Consider the following 16,853-nt stretch of genomic DNA (forward strand, 5'->3'; position numbering starts at 1 on the left):
GCAATATATGTTTTTACAACTCAGCGAAAAAATAATAGTTTATTGTGATTTTTTTTTTTAATCAGGCACAAATGACGACGTCACTGAGTAAGTCGACCACGTGGCCAGGAATTGTTCTTGTTCGTTTAGCTGAATTTGTGGGGTCCATAAGTGTGTGTCTCTGTGTTGGGTATAAATCGTGTTCACTTTTTTGTGAGAACGCTTGTAAGAAAACGTATTATAAATGTATTTTATAAAAATATGACAGTGTGTGGGTGTACACATGTTTTGACTGTAAGCCCTTGAATCATCATTGGGTAAAGTAGGGGACATGTCTATAATGTCCTCGTAAATGTAGAGACCCCGTGCTCAAGAAAGCACCTTGTGCGAGTCTGCGTGTGAGCTGAGCGGAAACAGCGAGCGTTTGTCTGGTCCGTGCATCCTGTTGAAAAAAAGTGCAAGTATGAATATTTGCATGTATTTTTCCTAAACCTATGTCTACTTCAAATGTAAGCGATAATTGGCATTATTTGCGTTCGCTGATGCGTTCGGCGAACCGTCTAGGGACGCCGAGATCGCTGCCCGGGGTTTCATTCATTCTGAGCAGAGGCCGTCCGCTGCGGCTCCTGTGCTCTTTGTCACTCATGCTAATCTTAGCATAGCTAGCAAACAAAAAACATTTCGGAAAGCCAGCATTACTTTCTGCATTTAATGGCTTCGCTCCTCCCATTGTGCATGCTTTTAAATTAGTTTTTTAACTAGCAAAAACAGATTGATTGCTAACTGTAAGCGAGATTAGACGTGAACCAGGTTGGAATGCAATATGCCGCCCTCTTTGTCAGATTTTTTTTAAAATCCAAGCTTCCTAATATTTGCACCTTTCGAACATCGATTAATGCTCCAAATTTTCCCTTTAACAAGCATTCGTATGAGCGTCAGTGCACCTCTGTTGTTAGATTCTTGGATTTTCGCATTTGACAAAAGTAGACGTTTAGGGTCCGGTTCCTTATTCTAGACTTCACAAAATAGCAGCCAGATGGTTGCAGAATGATAAAGTTTAAAAAGGGAACTTGATCTTTTGTGAAACGTGTAGAGGTTGATTTTGTTTTAAATTCCCCAATCGTTAAGTTAATTCAAATAATTGATTTTATCTGTGATCTGGGAACAGAAATACTCACAAGAAAAACATAATCATAGAGTTCCATATTTTATTTTTAAGCTGTGTCTGTGTCCCAAGAATGACTTGTGAAATGATTTATCTTGATGGGGCAAAAAGCAAGCTTGAACACATGAAAAAACCTGCAATGACCATGTCCTTCCTTCCACCTGCTGTTCGACTGTTTAACACCCAACTCCGCTTCCACTGGAGTTCATTTCATGTATTCATGTAGTAATACATACACACACTTATTTATACACTTACTCATGTTGCTGCTCTAAGCAGATGATCTCGGCCACTAGTTTCCTAATTCTGCACAAGCATTTATAATTATTTTTCATATATCATCTGATGCTTTTGTATGCTACTGTTTAAATTTATATTTATCACATAACTGTCTTTACCACATTGTCAACTTTCTGCTGTTTGAAATTGAATTTCCCCATCATGGTGATGATAAAAGGCACATTCTATTCGGTTCTAAAAACTAGCATTTCAAAAGTTCCCCACAAAGACTAATTTCTGACAAATACCACTTTTCTCCAGCGGTGCGTGTGCTGTTTTGTGTTCGTGTTGTGTGTCTGCGCAGCTTGTTTGCTGTCAGAGCGAGTTCAAGCATGAAGCGAGGCAAGCCAACAGAAGAGGCAACTGCAGATGGAGAAAATGACGCCAGCCCTGGTACTACAGTGGCACAAGTGCCCTTTTCAGTCATATTCACAATCTTGGCTAATGATCTTAGCCATTAAGATCATTAGCCATTTTCTGACCTGATCTGCCTCATCCGCCATATCCCCAAAGCAACAGCAAAGAAAGGAAAGAAGACCAAGGAACCAGATGCCCCAGTGTTGTATGATGACCCCCCTGACAAATTGACCAGCAAAGATGAACGTAAAGCCAACATGAAAATTACCTCCTGGAATGTTGATGGGCTGAGGGCTTGGGTTAAAAAGAAGGGCTTGGATGTGAGTTGTCAATTAGTACACAAATTGTCTGCAAAGTTTTTCTGTTTGCTTTTTTAACTAGCATAAATCTGAATTCTTCTTCCCCAGTGGGTGCGTGAGGAGGCTCCGGATGTTTTGTGCCTGCAAGAGACCAAGTGCGCAGAGAAAGACCTGCCTGCTGAAATCACCTCAATGCCCGAGTACCCACACAAGTACTGGGCTGTATCTGATGATAAAGAGGGTTACAGTGGCGTGGCAATGCTCTGCAAGACTGAACCCCTCACAGTCACCTATGGCATTGGTGAGAATCATTTTATTGTACTTCTAAAACAAATGCATACTCAAAAGCTTAATCTTTGGGTATGGAAATACCTAAAAGTACTTTAGGTAGTTATAATATTCGTATGGTTTTAATGTGATAACTTCAACAGTCTTATCTCACTATTGTAAGAGATGGTGTTAAGCAGGCAGGAAGTCTCGAGGAAGACCAAAGAGAAGATTTATAGACGTAGTGAGAGAGGGTATGAAGGTAGTTGGTGTAAGAGAGGAGGATACAGAGAATAGGGTTAGATGGAGAAGGTTGATTTGCTGCAGTGACCCCTGAAGGGAGAAGCCAAAGAAGTGTTGTGTTGAGTTAATTAACAGAAAAAAATACCCTCCACTGTTGGTTTTTATTTTAGAGTTTTCCATCGGAGCTTCAATTAGATTAATATTGTTTTATAGAGAAATTTTGTATTTTACCTCCACAAGATGGATCTTAATAACTCAGGTAATATTTTTCTTGTGCAACAGTGTATATGCCATTTGTGGTACCAGGGGAACTAGGGTGGATTTTTGTACGTGTTATGTTTCTCTGTAGTGGAGGTGTAACATTTACTCTACTTAGGGATACAACGTTTTGTGACCGTGGTTTAAAAAATCACTAATCACAATGAGAACAGAAATAGTATATTATTTTTTGAGCTTGTCATTAATCCTGTGAATAGCTGGCATTGTTTGAGCTTTTTAGTGTTTAGTGGCTGTCAATAACTTGAAGCGCCCTTTGACAACTATATGCTTCAGATAATAAAATCTCCAGTAAACAAAGAGAATGGACTCCATTAGTATCTTACAACACATGAAATTGAATCTTTTGAAGAACTTGTCCGCATTGGTTGTGCATTTTTCTACAAGATCCAAGACGCATGATACTAGTCTTCAGTTTGTTTTGACATATGCGTCTGTCAAAGTGAATTTTTCAGTATTCTGGTCAACTGTATCTCCTGATCCCCCAGGAAAAGAGGAACATGACAAGGAGGGTCGTGTGATCACTGCAGAGTTCCCCAGCTTCTTCCTGGTTACAGCCTATGTACCAAATGCCAGCAGAGGCCTTGTGCGCTTAGATTATCGCAAAACCTGGGACATCGATTTCCGAGCATACCTGAGTGAGCTGGACAAACAGAAGCCCCTGGTATTGTGTGGTGATCTAAATGTTGCGCACCAGGAGATTGACCTGAAGAATCCAAAGGGAAACAAGAAAAATGCTGGGTTTACCCCAGAAGAGCGCGAGGGCTTCAGCGAGCTGCTGGCATCCGGCTTCACTGACAGCTTTCGCGAGCTCTACCCTGAGCAGGCCAACGCTTACACCTTCTGGACCTATATGATGAACTGCCGTGCAAAGAATGTGGGCTGGCGGCTTGATTATTTCCTGCTGTCATCTGCTCTGCTGCCAGGCCTCTGTGACAGCAAAATCCGCAACAAAGCTATGGGAAGTGACCACTGCCCTGTTACCCTTTACATAGCAGTGTAGGTCACTGTGGATAACACAGCTTCTACTCAGCTGAGCTCTGTCACATCACCTACTTGAGAAGTCCTGTACCTGTTTAAATTTCTCTTAAGGTGAAGTTATACCCTAAAACTTAGACCCAGCAGTACCTTAGATACGTAGTGTTATATTCTTTTTTCATTAAAAAAGTAACGCCACTAAGAAATGTCTTGTTTGTACAACTGAAATCACCTAAAACTATACTTCAGTTCCACTCGGCTGTCCTGCTTAGAACAGCTGTCCCTCTTGTAAGCTGATGTTCAGTGATCAGTCAAACCTTCTTCATGGCTCCTACCTGTGCTACTGGTGACACTGAAACAGAAGCTTTTGTTTTGTTTTATTTACAGGCTGTTATTTTCACATCAAATCCTTAATGAGGATATTTTGAACCAGTTTACAGCCATTACTCTCAGCCAGTGTTTAAGTGGGTCTGTTGTAATACTAGTCATAATACTGTTAAATTCCACATTTTCAAAATAAAGACATGATTTATCTAGAGGTTTCTGTTTACTACCATATGTGAAAATCAAGCCCAGATGGTTGGGATCAAGGTGTTATTTGCCTGGTGTTTCATCCATGCAGATGTGATGGAGTCTTGGTGTTTTAAAAAAGTAATGTGATTAATGAACAGTCAGAGGCAGATGGTATCCTACCACATTTGCAAATGGATCGACTAAAATATGCACCAGAGATTTGTTACAAAATTCAACTTTTAAACATACATGTCTAGCACTTGGCTTGAGAATCACTAGAAAATGTCAAGTACCAGTACAAAGGAAATAAGTCTCACAAAAGAAAAAAAAAACTCAAATAGAATACCAGGGACCAGTTACAAGAAAATCTGAAATGATCTGAACATTTGGGAACACAGATTGCTTACAAAAATACCCTTATAGCCAAAACTGGGCAATAAACTTTGACTATAATAGAATTATAAAACAAAATACCTGTAAAACTCATCAGGATTTTTTTGAACTAGAATTCTTGTGAAAAGTATCATTTGAGTTTTACAAAGTTGAATTTGTCTAGTTTGCTCAGCACTGCAAGCCAAAACAAAGACACACTGCTATGGAGTGAGGACACGGGTTGGTAAATGCATTCAAAAAAAAAGGGCTTTTCTTTATAAGGCCTCTTGACCAGTAATATTTAAGGACACATTTCAGCTAACATTTTTTTAAAATTATTACAACTAGGATTGAACCCTACAAATTACACACAGCTGGTCCTGCAATCATTTGTCTAACAGTAAAGGGTGAACCCCACCTCTCGCCCATTGACAGCTGGGATCGGCTCCAGCATCTGTGCAACCCTCTTTGTAGGATGAGCAGTAAATAATGAAATGGATAAAGTTACACCAGAGGTCTCCTAATACCAAATGAAAAGACAAAATGTCACTACCCTTGACAGTTTAATTGCAGCAATGCAATGACATTTCATGTATCAACCAGAACAAAAATGAGGATATTCAGTTGACACCTGGCCTTCTATGACCAGGTTTAAGACCAAGTCTTGAACCTCTTTTATTCCGTATAATTCCATGACTATTTTAACTTGATGACATGTGTACGCTGATGCATTTTGAGATGGTAAGACTGCCTGAAGCCTTTCCCGCATTCTCCACAAAGGTATGGCTTTTCCCCTGTGTGTGTCTGCTGGTGTCTTTTTAGGCGGTTGGCGCTGAGGAAGCTCTTTTCACACTGAGTGCAGGAATAAGGCCGGACCCCTGTGTGGTAGCGCAGGTGAATAGTGAGGTAACAAGACTGTGTGAATTTCTTGTCACAGTGGGGGCACTGAAAGGGCTTGTGGCCTGTGTGGAAACGCTCATGTTTCAGAAGCTCAGCGTGGGAAAAGAAGCCCTTTCCGCAGTCGGAGCACAGGTATGGCCGCTCACCTGAGTGTGTCAGCTCGTGTCGAGTCAGAGTTGCCTTGTAAACAAAACTTTTGTCACATTGCGAGCAGCTGAAAACATTTTCCCGTGTGTGGAAGCGCTCGTGCTTCTTCATGTTGGGCTCTCTCTTAAAGCACTTACCGCAATAGGAACACATGAAAGGCATTTCTTCTGAGTGGATCTTCATGTGGCTCAGCAAGCCCCCCTTGTAGAGGAACCCCTTGCCGCACAGGGTGCAAATGTGTGGCCGCTCTTTTTGATGGATGCGTTGGTGTGCAGTGAGAGCTGCACGGTAGGCAAAACTCTTCCCACAGTTGCATGAGTGTGATCTCTCTTCCTGGTGGGTCTGGAGGTGCTTGCTGAGGTAGCTGGCCATGCTAAAGCCCAGGTCACAGCGAGGACATTTGTAAGATCGCTCTGCCTTGTCAGCATCTTCACTGTGGGTCTTCAAGTGCCTCATCAGGGCCGACTTCCAGGTGAACGTGCGGCCACATTCTGAACACAGGTACTCCCCATTTTCCATGTGGGTGTTCTTATGCTCTCTCTGAGCCAGCAGAGACTTGAAGCACTGCCCGCAGATCGTGCACTCATACTTACGTCCAGACTTGTGTGTCTGCTTGTGTCTCTCAAGTGACTGTTTGAAGGAGAAACATCGTCCGCATTGTGAGCAGATGAAGGGCTGTTCTCCAGTGTGAATGTGCTGGTGGGCTTTTAGTAAGGACTGGAACTTGAAGCTTTTGTCACAGCTTAGACAGCTGAAACGTCCCTCTCCATCAGTGATAGGTTGGAGGGGCAAGCTCTTGTCCTCTGTCCAAGCAAAGTGAGCCTTCTGGATGTGCAGCTGAACCTGCATCTCCTCAACATGATGGAAGGGGCACTCAGGACAGGAGAAAGCAGTGGATGAGCAGTCTGCCACACAACCTTAAAATAGACACAGCTATTAGCAACTGAAGCCAGGAAATGCTTACCTATCTGAAAATCTTTTCTCTTTCGACGGGCATCTGACATCAAAACATTCTCAATTTGATGCTGGTTTAATTCATTGTGTGGCATAACTAGCAACTCCAACAACTTAAGGGGCTGTTCTGGGATTAATAAGGCACATCAACCCATCTATCCATTCTCATGGTTCAATTGTGTATTTCTGTATCTGCATGTGTTTTCTGCAAATTAACTTGATTTCTTCACTTGATCCAATCCATTATTACTTAGAGATGACTTATTTTAAAAAAGTTATTTTCCATTTCCATCAACAATTTCTAATGGGTGACACATAGTTGCCTCATGGGAACACTAACATTTCTTTTTGTGGAAGAAAATGTATGTAATTTCAATTGGTGGATATTAAAGATGTTATAACTTATTATACTATATCATTATATATATCATTAAATTATCAGTCCATTTGGAGAAAACACACTTTTGCCTTATGAGGCAATAACAAAATATACAGATAGAAAGCTTTAAAACTCCAAACGTCATATTCACAATGTATAAGTTCAATTGAGTTTCAGTTTATCTTTATGGTTCAGATGAAATAATTGCATTCATTCATCAATAAAGAACACTTCAATCTATCATTTAGCTCTTAACTTCTCCATTCGGCTTCTCCCTTCAGGGGTCGCCACAGTGAATCAACCTTCTCCATCTAACCATATTCTCTGTATCCTCCTCTATCACAACAACTACCTTCATATCCTCTCTCACTACATCCATAAATCTTCTCTTTGGTCTTCCTCGAGACCTCCTGCCTGGCAGCTCCAATTCCAGCATCCATCTACCAATATATTCACTATCCCTTCCCTGTACCTGACCTCGCCACCTCAGTCTGGCTTCTCCTACCTTCTCTCCAAAACATCTAACATGTGCTGTTCCTCTGATAGACTACTGTAATTACTGATCCTACCCATTCTCATCACTCCCAAAACAAACCTTAGCATCTTCATCTCTGCAACCTCTAGCTTTGCCCTCTGACTTTGCATCATTGTAAATGTTTCTAGGCATTATGGCATTGCTGGTCTCACCACTGTATTGTACCCCTTTCCTTTCATTCTGATGGTCTTCTATCGCATAGTACCCCTGACACTTTCCTCCACCCATTCCAACCTGTTTGAACCCATCTCTTCACCTCTTCTCCACACTCTCCGCTGTTCAGGATTGTTGACCTTAAGTACCTGAAATCCTCCAACTTCTTGATCTCCACTCCCTGTAGCCTCACCGCTCCACCCGAGTTCCTCTTATTCACACACATGTACTCTGTCTTGCTGTGACAAACTTTCATTCCTCTCTTTTCCACCGCATACCTCCACTTCTCTAGATTTTCCACAACCTGTTCTCTGCTCTCACTACATATCCCAATGTCATCTGCAAACATCATGGTCCATGGAGAGTCCTGTCTAATCTCATTTGTCAGCCTGTCCATCACCACTGCAAACAAGAAGGGGCCCTGATGGGGTCCCACCTCCATCTTGAACTTCTCTGTTACTCCAACAGCACACCGCACCAGTCTCACAGCTAGCATACATGCCCTGCACCAGTCTAACATACTTCTCTGCCACTCCAGATATCCTCATACAATACCAGAGCTCCTCTCTTGGCACCCTATCATATGCTTTTTTATCATTTAGCTTTGAACATTTGTTGTTATGCAGATAGTTGGCTCATCTCTTGTTCTATATAGGTAGCCATGATGAAAAAGATCATTTGTTTAAACACTTACTTCCATCACCATCCTTGGAGGACACAATGGAAGAGCCATAGGAGTGCTCAGCACTGCTAAAGAAAGAGAAGATGTTAAATCATATCAGATGTAAAATATCAAAGCTTGCAGATTTTTATAGATCTCAAAGTCTCATTGTAACATACAAACTAAAGATGCAGTTTGGTTCTCTAATTTTTTTTCTTTACGCTACATTGTTATTTATTATTCTGAAAATTATGGCTCCTAATTTAATAATAATAGCAATAATAATAAGAATTAATCCTTTATTAATCCCTCATGGGGAAATTCATTCTCTGCAAATAACCCATCATGGATGAACCATGACCAGTAGGCTGCCGTCCACCAGCGCCAGGGGAGCAATTAGGGGTTCAGTGTCTTGCTCAACAATGTTCAGTTCCACAGATGATTGCTCTACCTCCTGCACCACATGGCGCCTTATTTAATCATTAGATTTCTGTCTAGTAGAAGTCATGGGTCTGTGTCATAATTCCTTAGTGATAACATATATGTACCGATAAATGTTCTACTTTTCTCTGACAGTCACTTGGCTGCGCTTAAACAAAACAGAAAAATGACTTGACTAATTCAGAAATTTATCATCTACAAGAATCAGCAAAATGATGGCCTAAAATTTGGATTATGTTAAATTAAAAAAAAATATATTACATAACAACTGACAAAGAAATGCTGAATAAAACAATTACCTAGACCATCCACAAAATCCAGCAAACAGCTGACTAAAAAGAAGTGTACTAGAAATTTGGAAGAAAATACAGTAGAACTTGTTTGGAAAAAAACTGAAAATTACCTTGAAATTCCTTGAAATTTGACAAGACATTATTTAAAACTTGGTTGACAAAACTAACATGAAGATACAGAGGTAAAAATGTTACAATTACCAGAAAAAATATTGAAAAAAGATGGAAATATTGGAAAGGAGAGCCCATTTAAAAAATGATGGAAATATTGGAAAGGAGAGCCCATTTGAAAATATCTGATGACCATTACAGTATGTTGAAGGATAGCGCAATGAGGCTGTCTGACTTATTTTGTTAAATATTTGGGAAGGGCATCAGAGCTCTCTCCAAAGAATAAAATTATATTCAGTGCACATAGATATAGTACATTGCACCCAGCCCAAGTGATTTGATGATACTGTTTATTTTACCAGTTGAAAGGCACACACTTCAGTGCTGCTGGACTAAGTCTGGTGACTTTCTTCTGTCTCCCACTGGATTTGCAGTTCTGCAGGTTTATCACTTGGACCTTCATGGTTGGTTTGCGTTTACGTGAACTAGTGCGGACTTTGAGCTGGGAAATGACTTCACTGGTGTGTTCAGGAACCACCAAGGTGGATTGGTCCTTGCAAACATCTTTGTTCTCTGAATCGCAGCTATCATAAACTTGTTGGCTATCAGGTACAGTGGCCACCATCTTCTTCTCACAGACTGCTGCATTTTTGTTGAGGTTGTCCATGTGAGTTTTCAGGTGCCTTGCCAGTGCCACTTCCCACTTGAATTTTTTTTTGCACTGCTGACATGTGAAAATGCCATTTTGCTTGTGAGCTTGCTTGTGCTCTGTGCGGGCAGACAAGGAGTGGAAGGTCTGTCCACAGATAGCACAGTCATATAACCGTCTTGTTTTGTGTGTGTTTCTATGCCTGTCGAGTGACTGGCGGAAAGAGAAGCAGCGGCCACAATCCATACAGCAGTGGGGACGCTCACCGGTGTGGATGACCCTATGAGCTGTTAGCGAAGAAGCAAACTTGAACTTCTTTTCGCAGTCTGGGCAGTCATGAGGTCCCAAAGGGATCTCAGGCTGAAAGGACATGTCCTTGTTAACTTCCGATTGGATGCCACTCATCAAACCACTTTGGGGGATGGTCTGTGTCAGTTCCTTCCCAATTTCCATTACATCATTCTCACTGCGAGTTTCTCCATCCTGCTTTGACGATGAAACTTCACGTGTTGACCTGTTGACCGAACTTTCATTGGAATTCTCTTCCAACATCAGCTCAATATCGGCACTTGCACCAAGTTCAACCTCTGCATAATCTGTGACTGTGATGATTTCAACCTCATCCATTAATATTGTTTGAGAGTCAACAGTGATGTTTATTTGTCTATTGTGTTCTTTGGGTTCTGTTGTACAGCAGGGGGCGGCAGCAGAAAGGGAGGAGAGAATGTTGTCACCCATGCTTGATGGTGGAACTAAAAGAGTGAGACAATATATTACCATTACAAGCTTACAGACAGAGCATTCTGTATAGGTGAATACAAAAGTTAAAAACAAATAAATAATAACCATGTTGCTCTAAATGCCCAAGACCTTTGTGGTGCTGCAGCAGAGTTGTTATGTCTATAGAGTCCAAGACACAATCCAACACCAGACAACCTTCTGGAGCAAGCCAGCACACAGTCTGTGGGTCAAACACAATAAAACTATGAGCAAATGGCATAAAATATTACACTCTAAATTACTGAAAAAGGAGAAAACTGCCGAGAGACAAATTATAGGCAGCATTTATCAATAATTCTATGGTAAGACACAATGTGCTGAGGCATTTAACTTCAAGTCACATGGCCAAGTTCTTTACATTCCTACCAAATAGCAAACAGAATATCAACATTCAGCAGCTTTAGGTAACGTCAATGACCTAAGAAGTGTTGTCATTAACCGTCACATCTATCTCTCACCAGCCAATTCATCAGCATTAGTAGGTTCCCTTTTTTCCATTATATTTTGACTATACATTTGAAGGCTGAGCTTTAAGCTGATAAATCAAATATTCATTATTATCAATCTATTACAGACATCGATGACAATTTTCAAATAAGAGTTACTGTCAATACAGAGGTGCTCTCTCTGTGTATACACATGTGAGAATCTTTACACCAGGATAAAAACTTTATCAAGTCTATTTTGACAGTTTCTCACAAAAAACTTGGAGCTAGGGGGGAAACTTAAAGAGGATAAACTGGGAGCTATGCTGTACAATCTTTTCCACACCCTGCGTGACAAACTGTGGCTGATGGGCAGCTCATTCAGCCAACGGCTCATCCCACCCTGGTGCAGAACTGAACGCTTCAGACGCTCCTTTATGCCCACAGCCATCAGACTGTATAACAGCAGTCTGGACGCCACACAACTCTGACTGGCCTGAGTGCACCTGTGCTGATTCCACAAGTCCACAATCTCACTACCCTACCCCGTTCACTACCTCACCCATTCAGGTCAACTCTGCTGCCTCTCTTACCCTTGTTTATCCCAGCCCACACAAATCCTGCCAACATTTGTTTATTAATTATATTCATTGCTATTTATTCTTGTCACTCTATTCATATTGTTGTATATTTCTAGTTGTGTATTTTTCCCCCTCACTGTTCCTTGATATTGTCATCCCTCTTGTGGTTGTTGTCTGCTCTCTATTTATTCATGGATTTTTTTTGTCTTGCTATTTTCTGTCTTTCCATTTATCTTCATATTTATTTCCTTCTCTCTATGTCCTGCTTGGTGGTGGTGATTATTTTGTCTCGATGCATAGAAATCTTATCTTCTTTTTCAATTCTGACCCCGATGACTGGATGCATTCTATTAATGTGGCTTGTGAATTCTCCAATCATATTTACAGAATTTACAGTTAATGAATATCCTTCAAAAGCACGTTTTTGTTATTTGACTTTTATTGTGCAACAAGGTGGACGGGATGAAAAAAGAGCAGGCCAGGTTTGTACAACCTGATTGTATGCAAATACAGGGACTTACGACTTAGCCACAGCCCTCAAGCCATCTGTTCGACTATATTTGAGCTCTTAACTGGACCACTTACCTTACTATCTCAGCTGCACTTTGCACATGTATGTTAATGGCACAAATCCATGAGCTACCCCTAATATTGTTATATTTATATGATACAACTCTGCAGCTGCATGTCGGCTTTTTTTTTCCAAGTAGAGCAGACTCCTCCACTCTAAGGACAACTCTTTCTATAGTGCTCGAATGCCTCCACTATCTTACAGCAGGCAGAAACTTTTGGATATCGCGAACTATCAAATACAGACGAAATATACAGGTTTCATACCACCGGAGCAACAGATCATTGTGGCCTTAGAGCACCGAGCACCTCCGGCCGGAGGTACAGGAATGTGAAATGTAGAGCGACACGATAAAGGCATCATTCTACCCAACTGCCATCAGACTCCTGAACAGCTGACATTCATTCCTCTTGCACATGTAACTGCCGGCCCATTTAAACAGCACTCATCCTTACACCTGCACTTTTTGAGTTGCACACCAAGCTGCAATCAAATGTTTTACTGCGCTGCCACTGTTCTGTTACACTGTTCATTTTCATATCTATGATCATATGCATAACTCTTCCTATCAGTACATATCCAAATGTACTGTGGAAAACAAAGTAGGAATTGTACAGGGATACACGTTTCTTCACTGTGCATGTGACAATAAACGTTTTGAAACGCTTTTATATTTTATAGTTTTTAGATACAGTTTTATTCTTAATCTGTCTGCAGGTTCAAAAACTAATGTCACTGCACAGTGTGTACTATGTGTAACTGAGCTTGTGACAACTAAACCTTATCGTTCTGTGAAGGTTCTCAATCATCCAAGTCAAGGTCAATCATGTGAGATCTTGTGGCAACTGGACTTAGTTTTTCTTCACATCTGAAGAAGCCCCTTGGATGAGAGGTGACAAGAATGACTCTCTCCAGTGGCTGGTTTGGGTGATTCCATGGAAAAGTAGTGTACTAACCATCACTTTTAAAATAGAATAGACTTTAATCATCCCACAGTGGAGAAATTTCAAAGGGCTGCAGCAGAGTTAAACGCAGTTCTGGTCTGGCTTGGTAAGACCTTTTAACTAGCTCTTACTCTGTGACCAATCATTTCAGTCAAAAGGAACTAATGACATTTCTTACCTGCTCAAGGTCAGGAACTGGCAGCAGTTGAGTCAGTCGACAGAGAAATTCCCAAAACAACGCCTGCAAATCGCTGTCATACTGTTGTCCATAGTGGGCAGGGAAAACCTCCTGTCAAATACAATAAATGTCTTGAATGATATACTTTAAACTTTTTTCACCACATCACAAATATAACTGTGAATAACCTAATTACATATATTATTAGCCCATGTTTAATTTCATCAGGAACACTGAACACTAAAGGAACACTAAGCAAACACTAAGCAAACAATAATGTTGTTCAGCTTTACAGAGTTTGTGTTAACCTTCTCCAGGCAGATGTTGCAGATTTGCGACAGCCAAATATCAGATTTTTCCTGCAACTACAACTTAATTTGAGCCTGAGAGGGTTAACATGCCTTACCGAGAAAAAGATATGTCTCTCTTCGGGATCCGTGAGCAGAACTGGAATTAACTTCAGAAAGTGAGCTGTTACCTTATCCTCTTCTTTCATCTGTAAAATGCATATGGGACATTGCACATTTGTTTGACAAATCTTTTTCAAATAAACAAACATAACCTGAGAAACTGATATTGATGATTTAAATATCGATCTTATGATAGACTCACATCTGCTAGGGCAGTGTCTTTAAGTTCAATTTTGTGCAGGTGTGACAGGATGAAGTCATCCTCCTCCAGCTCTCTTCGACACAACTCAAGAATATACTGATGAAGAGTAAAAAGCATAACAATTTGCCATTCACTGACTGTCACTAAATCAACATTAACCAGCAAATGGATAAGGGTAACATATACCCCCCTCTTTTCTTCTCAAGACACATACCCTAGCTCTCAACCCCAGGTTCAGCTGCGTACTGTGTTTGCACAATAGCAGCTCTGGTACCATGTCTGTCACCAAAGAGACAAAGTCTGCCACTTTCCAATAGCTCCTCACATCTTGTTTCTTCAGTGCCTGCCACATGGAGGCTTTCAGGAGCTGAAAAGGGGGAGCCAGCAGGCGAAGAGATGCTAGTGGTAACGGACTGCCTAGAAAACAGAAATTAATTATTCTAAAATAGGTCATCAAGTCCACTTAATTTAGCTACAGCTACTGCTTTTTAAACATGTAATTAAAAAAAATCAAATGCAAGTCCTTCTATGGAGTTTTAGATAGTCAATACCAATCAATGAATTTCAGTTGACCACACAATCAAGGGAGAACGTTGAATCATCTAATGTCTGTCAGCTGTAAAATTACCAACTTAAACTGGAACCTGGTGTGTTTTGGGAAATTGAAACAATGTCAACAAGTGTAGCATGCTTTTACAGCTTACTACTTTACATCCTCAGAATACACATATACTTTTTTTTTTTTTACAAAAATATGTGATTTATTTAACCCTATATAGAGCACACTAAGCTAATTAAGCTTGTGTGAAAGCAATGATAAACGTAAGTTTAATTAAACAAGCACTGACTGCATCTATGGGCTAAAATCGTTTTTATCAAATTAGAAACAAAAAAACAGACCTTTGGAAACAGTTTGGTTCATCTTCTCACAACAACGCTGCTTTAAGTTCGACCAGCCGCTGTTAGCTGCTTTTTGCCAGCTAACGTTAGCTAGCAACGGTTTATGAGCAGGAGTAGTAAATACATGACAAGCACGGAAAGACTGGGTTCACTTAGCGACCGAAAAACTTCAAAACCTTTTCTGGCAAACTCCCCAGATACGTCTTCATAACCAGAATCGGAAGCCACAGTGTATTATTAAAAGGCGTTTTCTGAGTCTTGCTCGCTCTTAAGAATAACGGATACATATACGCCGTACACGACAGTGTCACCCACAGGCCATACTTTGAATTACATTTATCATACGAAGAAAGTTACGGGTCATCTAGCTTTGTTTACCTTTTGTTTCTTAGTCTCTCAGCTGAAAAGCCACCATCAAAAATTCATTTTTATAATTCATTTATTTGTTTCTTTGTTGTTCTGTATATTTATTTATTCATCTATTTATTTATTTATTTATTTATTTATCTATTTGTTTGTTTGTTTGTTTGTTTTTATTTATAGTGAGTGGTACTTTCAAACAAAAACTTCTGTGAGAGTTCTGAATAAGCCATAGTTATTAAAGACTAATTTAGAAAAATACTGCCCTTCAAGTCAAGTCAAGTCAGGTTCAAACCACTTCTTCCTCTTCTCCTTTTGGCTTTTCTCTTCAGGTGTCGCCACAGCAAATCAACCTTCTCAATCTAACCCTATTCTCTGTATCCTCCTCTCTCACACCAACTACCTTCATAAATCACATTCTTTAAAACACTTAGCAGAAACCCACCATTAAACTTTTGTTTTTTGAATGGACTGTCGCTATTCAAAACCTAAAATGTCCTTTCTATGATTTCAAACGATTCTTGCAGAAACATGTTTCAACAGACCTCTTGGTACATTACACCACATTCCGACCTTCGTCTCCATTTTCCTTGAGGTGTGACACAAAAGATTGCGATAGATCTGGAGAATTTAGCTTGGTTGTTGGAATGGATGGATTTTACTATATAGATCTCGCTCGCTTCAGGGCTGGTTGGACTGGCTGGCTGACTCTTAATTTCAATTATGGACATTGGTATTTGGTATAGTGTTTGGGGTGGCATGGTGGCACCGTTGTTAGCGCTTCGGCCTCACAGCACAAAGTACCCTGGTTCAATTTTGACAAAAATGGGGGGGGGGGGGGGGGGTTTCTGACCTTTCTGTCCGGAGTTTGCATGCTGTCTGGAAAATTGCCTCAAATGAGTGAGTGAATGGTTGTTTGTATGTATATGCGGTCCTGCAATTGTCCAGGGTGTACCCCACCTCTCCCCCAAAGAGAGCTGGGATAGGCTCCTGCGACCCCGAGTGCAAGATAACAGCAGACGATGAATGATTAGATGGATGGTATAGTGTTGACAATTCTGGTGTGAACCACTGCTGTGCGGCCATAATAATCATACTACTACTACTACTACTACTAATAATAATAATAATAATAATAATAATAATAATAACAATAATAATAATAATATGTTGTTGTTGTTGTTGTTGTTGTTGTTGTTGTTGTTGTTGTTGTTGTTGTTGTTAAGGCCAACGCTTACTTTTTAATTATCAAAATCAGGACAAAATGAACAGTATGGTTTGAAGCTGTGGGTTGAGCTTGGCCTTTCATTTAACCATGACAGTGGCAATATCACAATTTCCCAAACTCTACTTCCATCCATCTTCCCTCGCTAAGCCAGAGTTGGGTCGTGGGGGCAGCAGCCTGAGCAGTGAGGCCCAGACCTCCCTCTCCCCTGCCACATGGTCCAGCTCCTCTAGGGGGACCAGAATGAAAACCACACAGCAAGTCCTGGATCCGAGGTTCAACGACCCAGCGAACCCTCTTCTCCAGCACCACTGAAAAAACTTAAC

At 40.6% G+C, this 16,853-nt stretch overlaps 2 protein-coding genes across 6 annotated transcripts; one reads left to right on the top strand and one right to left on the bottom strand.

The window, feature by feature from the left end:
- Positions 1 to 176: 176 nt before the first annotated feature.
- Positions 177 to 4,381, top strand: apex1 (APEX nuclease (multifunctional DNA repair enzyme) 1). 2 transcript variants are annotated; one of them, XM_086146876.1, is made up of 5 exons: positions 177 to 440; positions 1,728 to 1,816; positions 1,937 to 2,100; positions 2,188 to 2,380; positions 3,354 to 4,381. In XM_086146876.1, the coding sequence occupies exons 2-5, from the start codon at positions 1,756 to 1,758 to the stop codon at positions 3,866 to 3,868; spliced, it is 933 nt and encodes a 310-aa protein (XP_086003002.1). In that variant the 5' UTR covers positions 177 to 440; positions 1,728 to 1,755; the 3' UTR covers positions 3,869 to 4,381. The 2 variants fall into 2 exon arrangements, with proteins under 2 accessions (XP_086003002.1, XP_086003001.1); XM_086146875.1 differs by having other exon boundaries at positions 179 to 440; positions 1,685 to 1,816.
- On the bottom strand, positions 4,209 to 15,172 carry LOC147234111 (uncharacterized). Of its 4 annotated transcripts, none has more exons than XM_086146874.1 (9): positions 14,943 to 15,172; positions 14,257 to 14,459; positions 14,043 to 14,138; positions 13,837 to 13,926; positions 13,431 to 13,541; positions 10,822 to 10,912; positions 9,662 to 10,703; positions 8,491 to 8,546; positions 4,209 to 6,692 (listed from the first exon to the last, which is right to left on the bottom strand). In XM_086146874.1, the coding sequence occupies exons 1-9, from the start codon at positions 14,962 to 14,964 to the stop codon at positions 5,425 to 5,427; spliced, it is 2,979 nt and encodes a 992-aa protein (XP_086003000.1). In that variant the 5' UTR covers positions 14,965 to 15,172; the 3' UTR covers positions 4,209 to 5,424. The 4 variants fall into 4 exon arrangements, with proteins under 4 accessions (XP_086003000.1, XP_086002999.1, XP_086002998.1 ...); XM_086146873.1 differs by having other exon boundaries at positions 8,491 to 8,543; positions 9,680 to 10,703; positions 10,798 to 10,912; XM_086146872.1 differs by having other exon boundaries at positions 8,491 to 8,543; positions 10,798 to 10,912.
- Positions 15,173 to 16,853: the final 1,681 nt, after the last annotated feature.

This window comes from Fistularia commersonii, chromosome 5 (genome assembly GCF_037954325.1).
Source record: "Fistularia commersonii isolate RoL2024-O1a breed Wild chromosome 5, RoL_Fcom_v1.0, whole genome shotgun sequence".
Taxonomy (NCBI): Eukaryota; Metazoa; Chordata; class Actinopteri; order Syngnathiformes; family Fistulariidae; genus Fistularia; species Fistularia commersonii.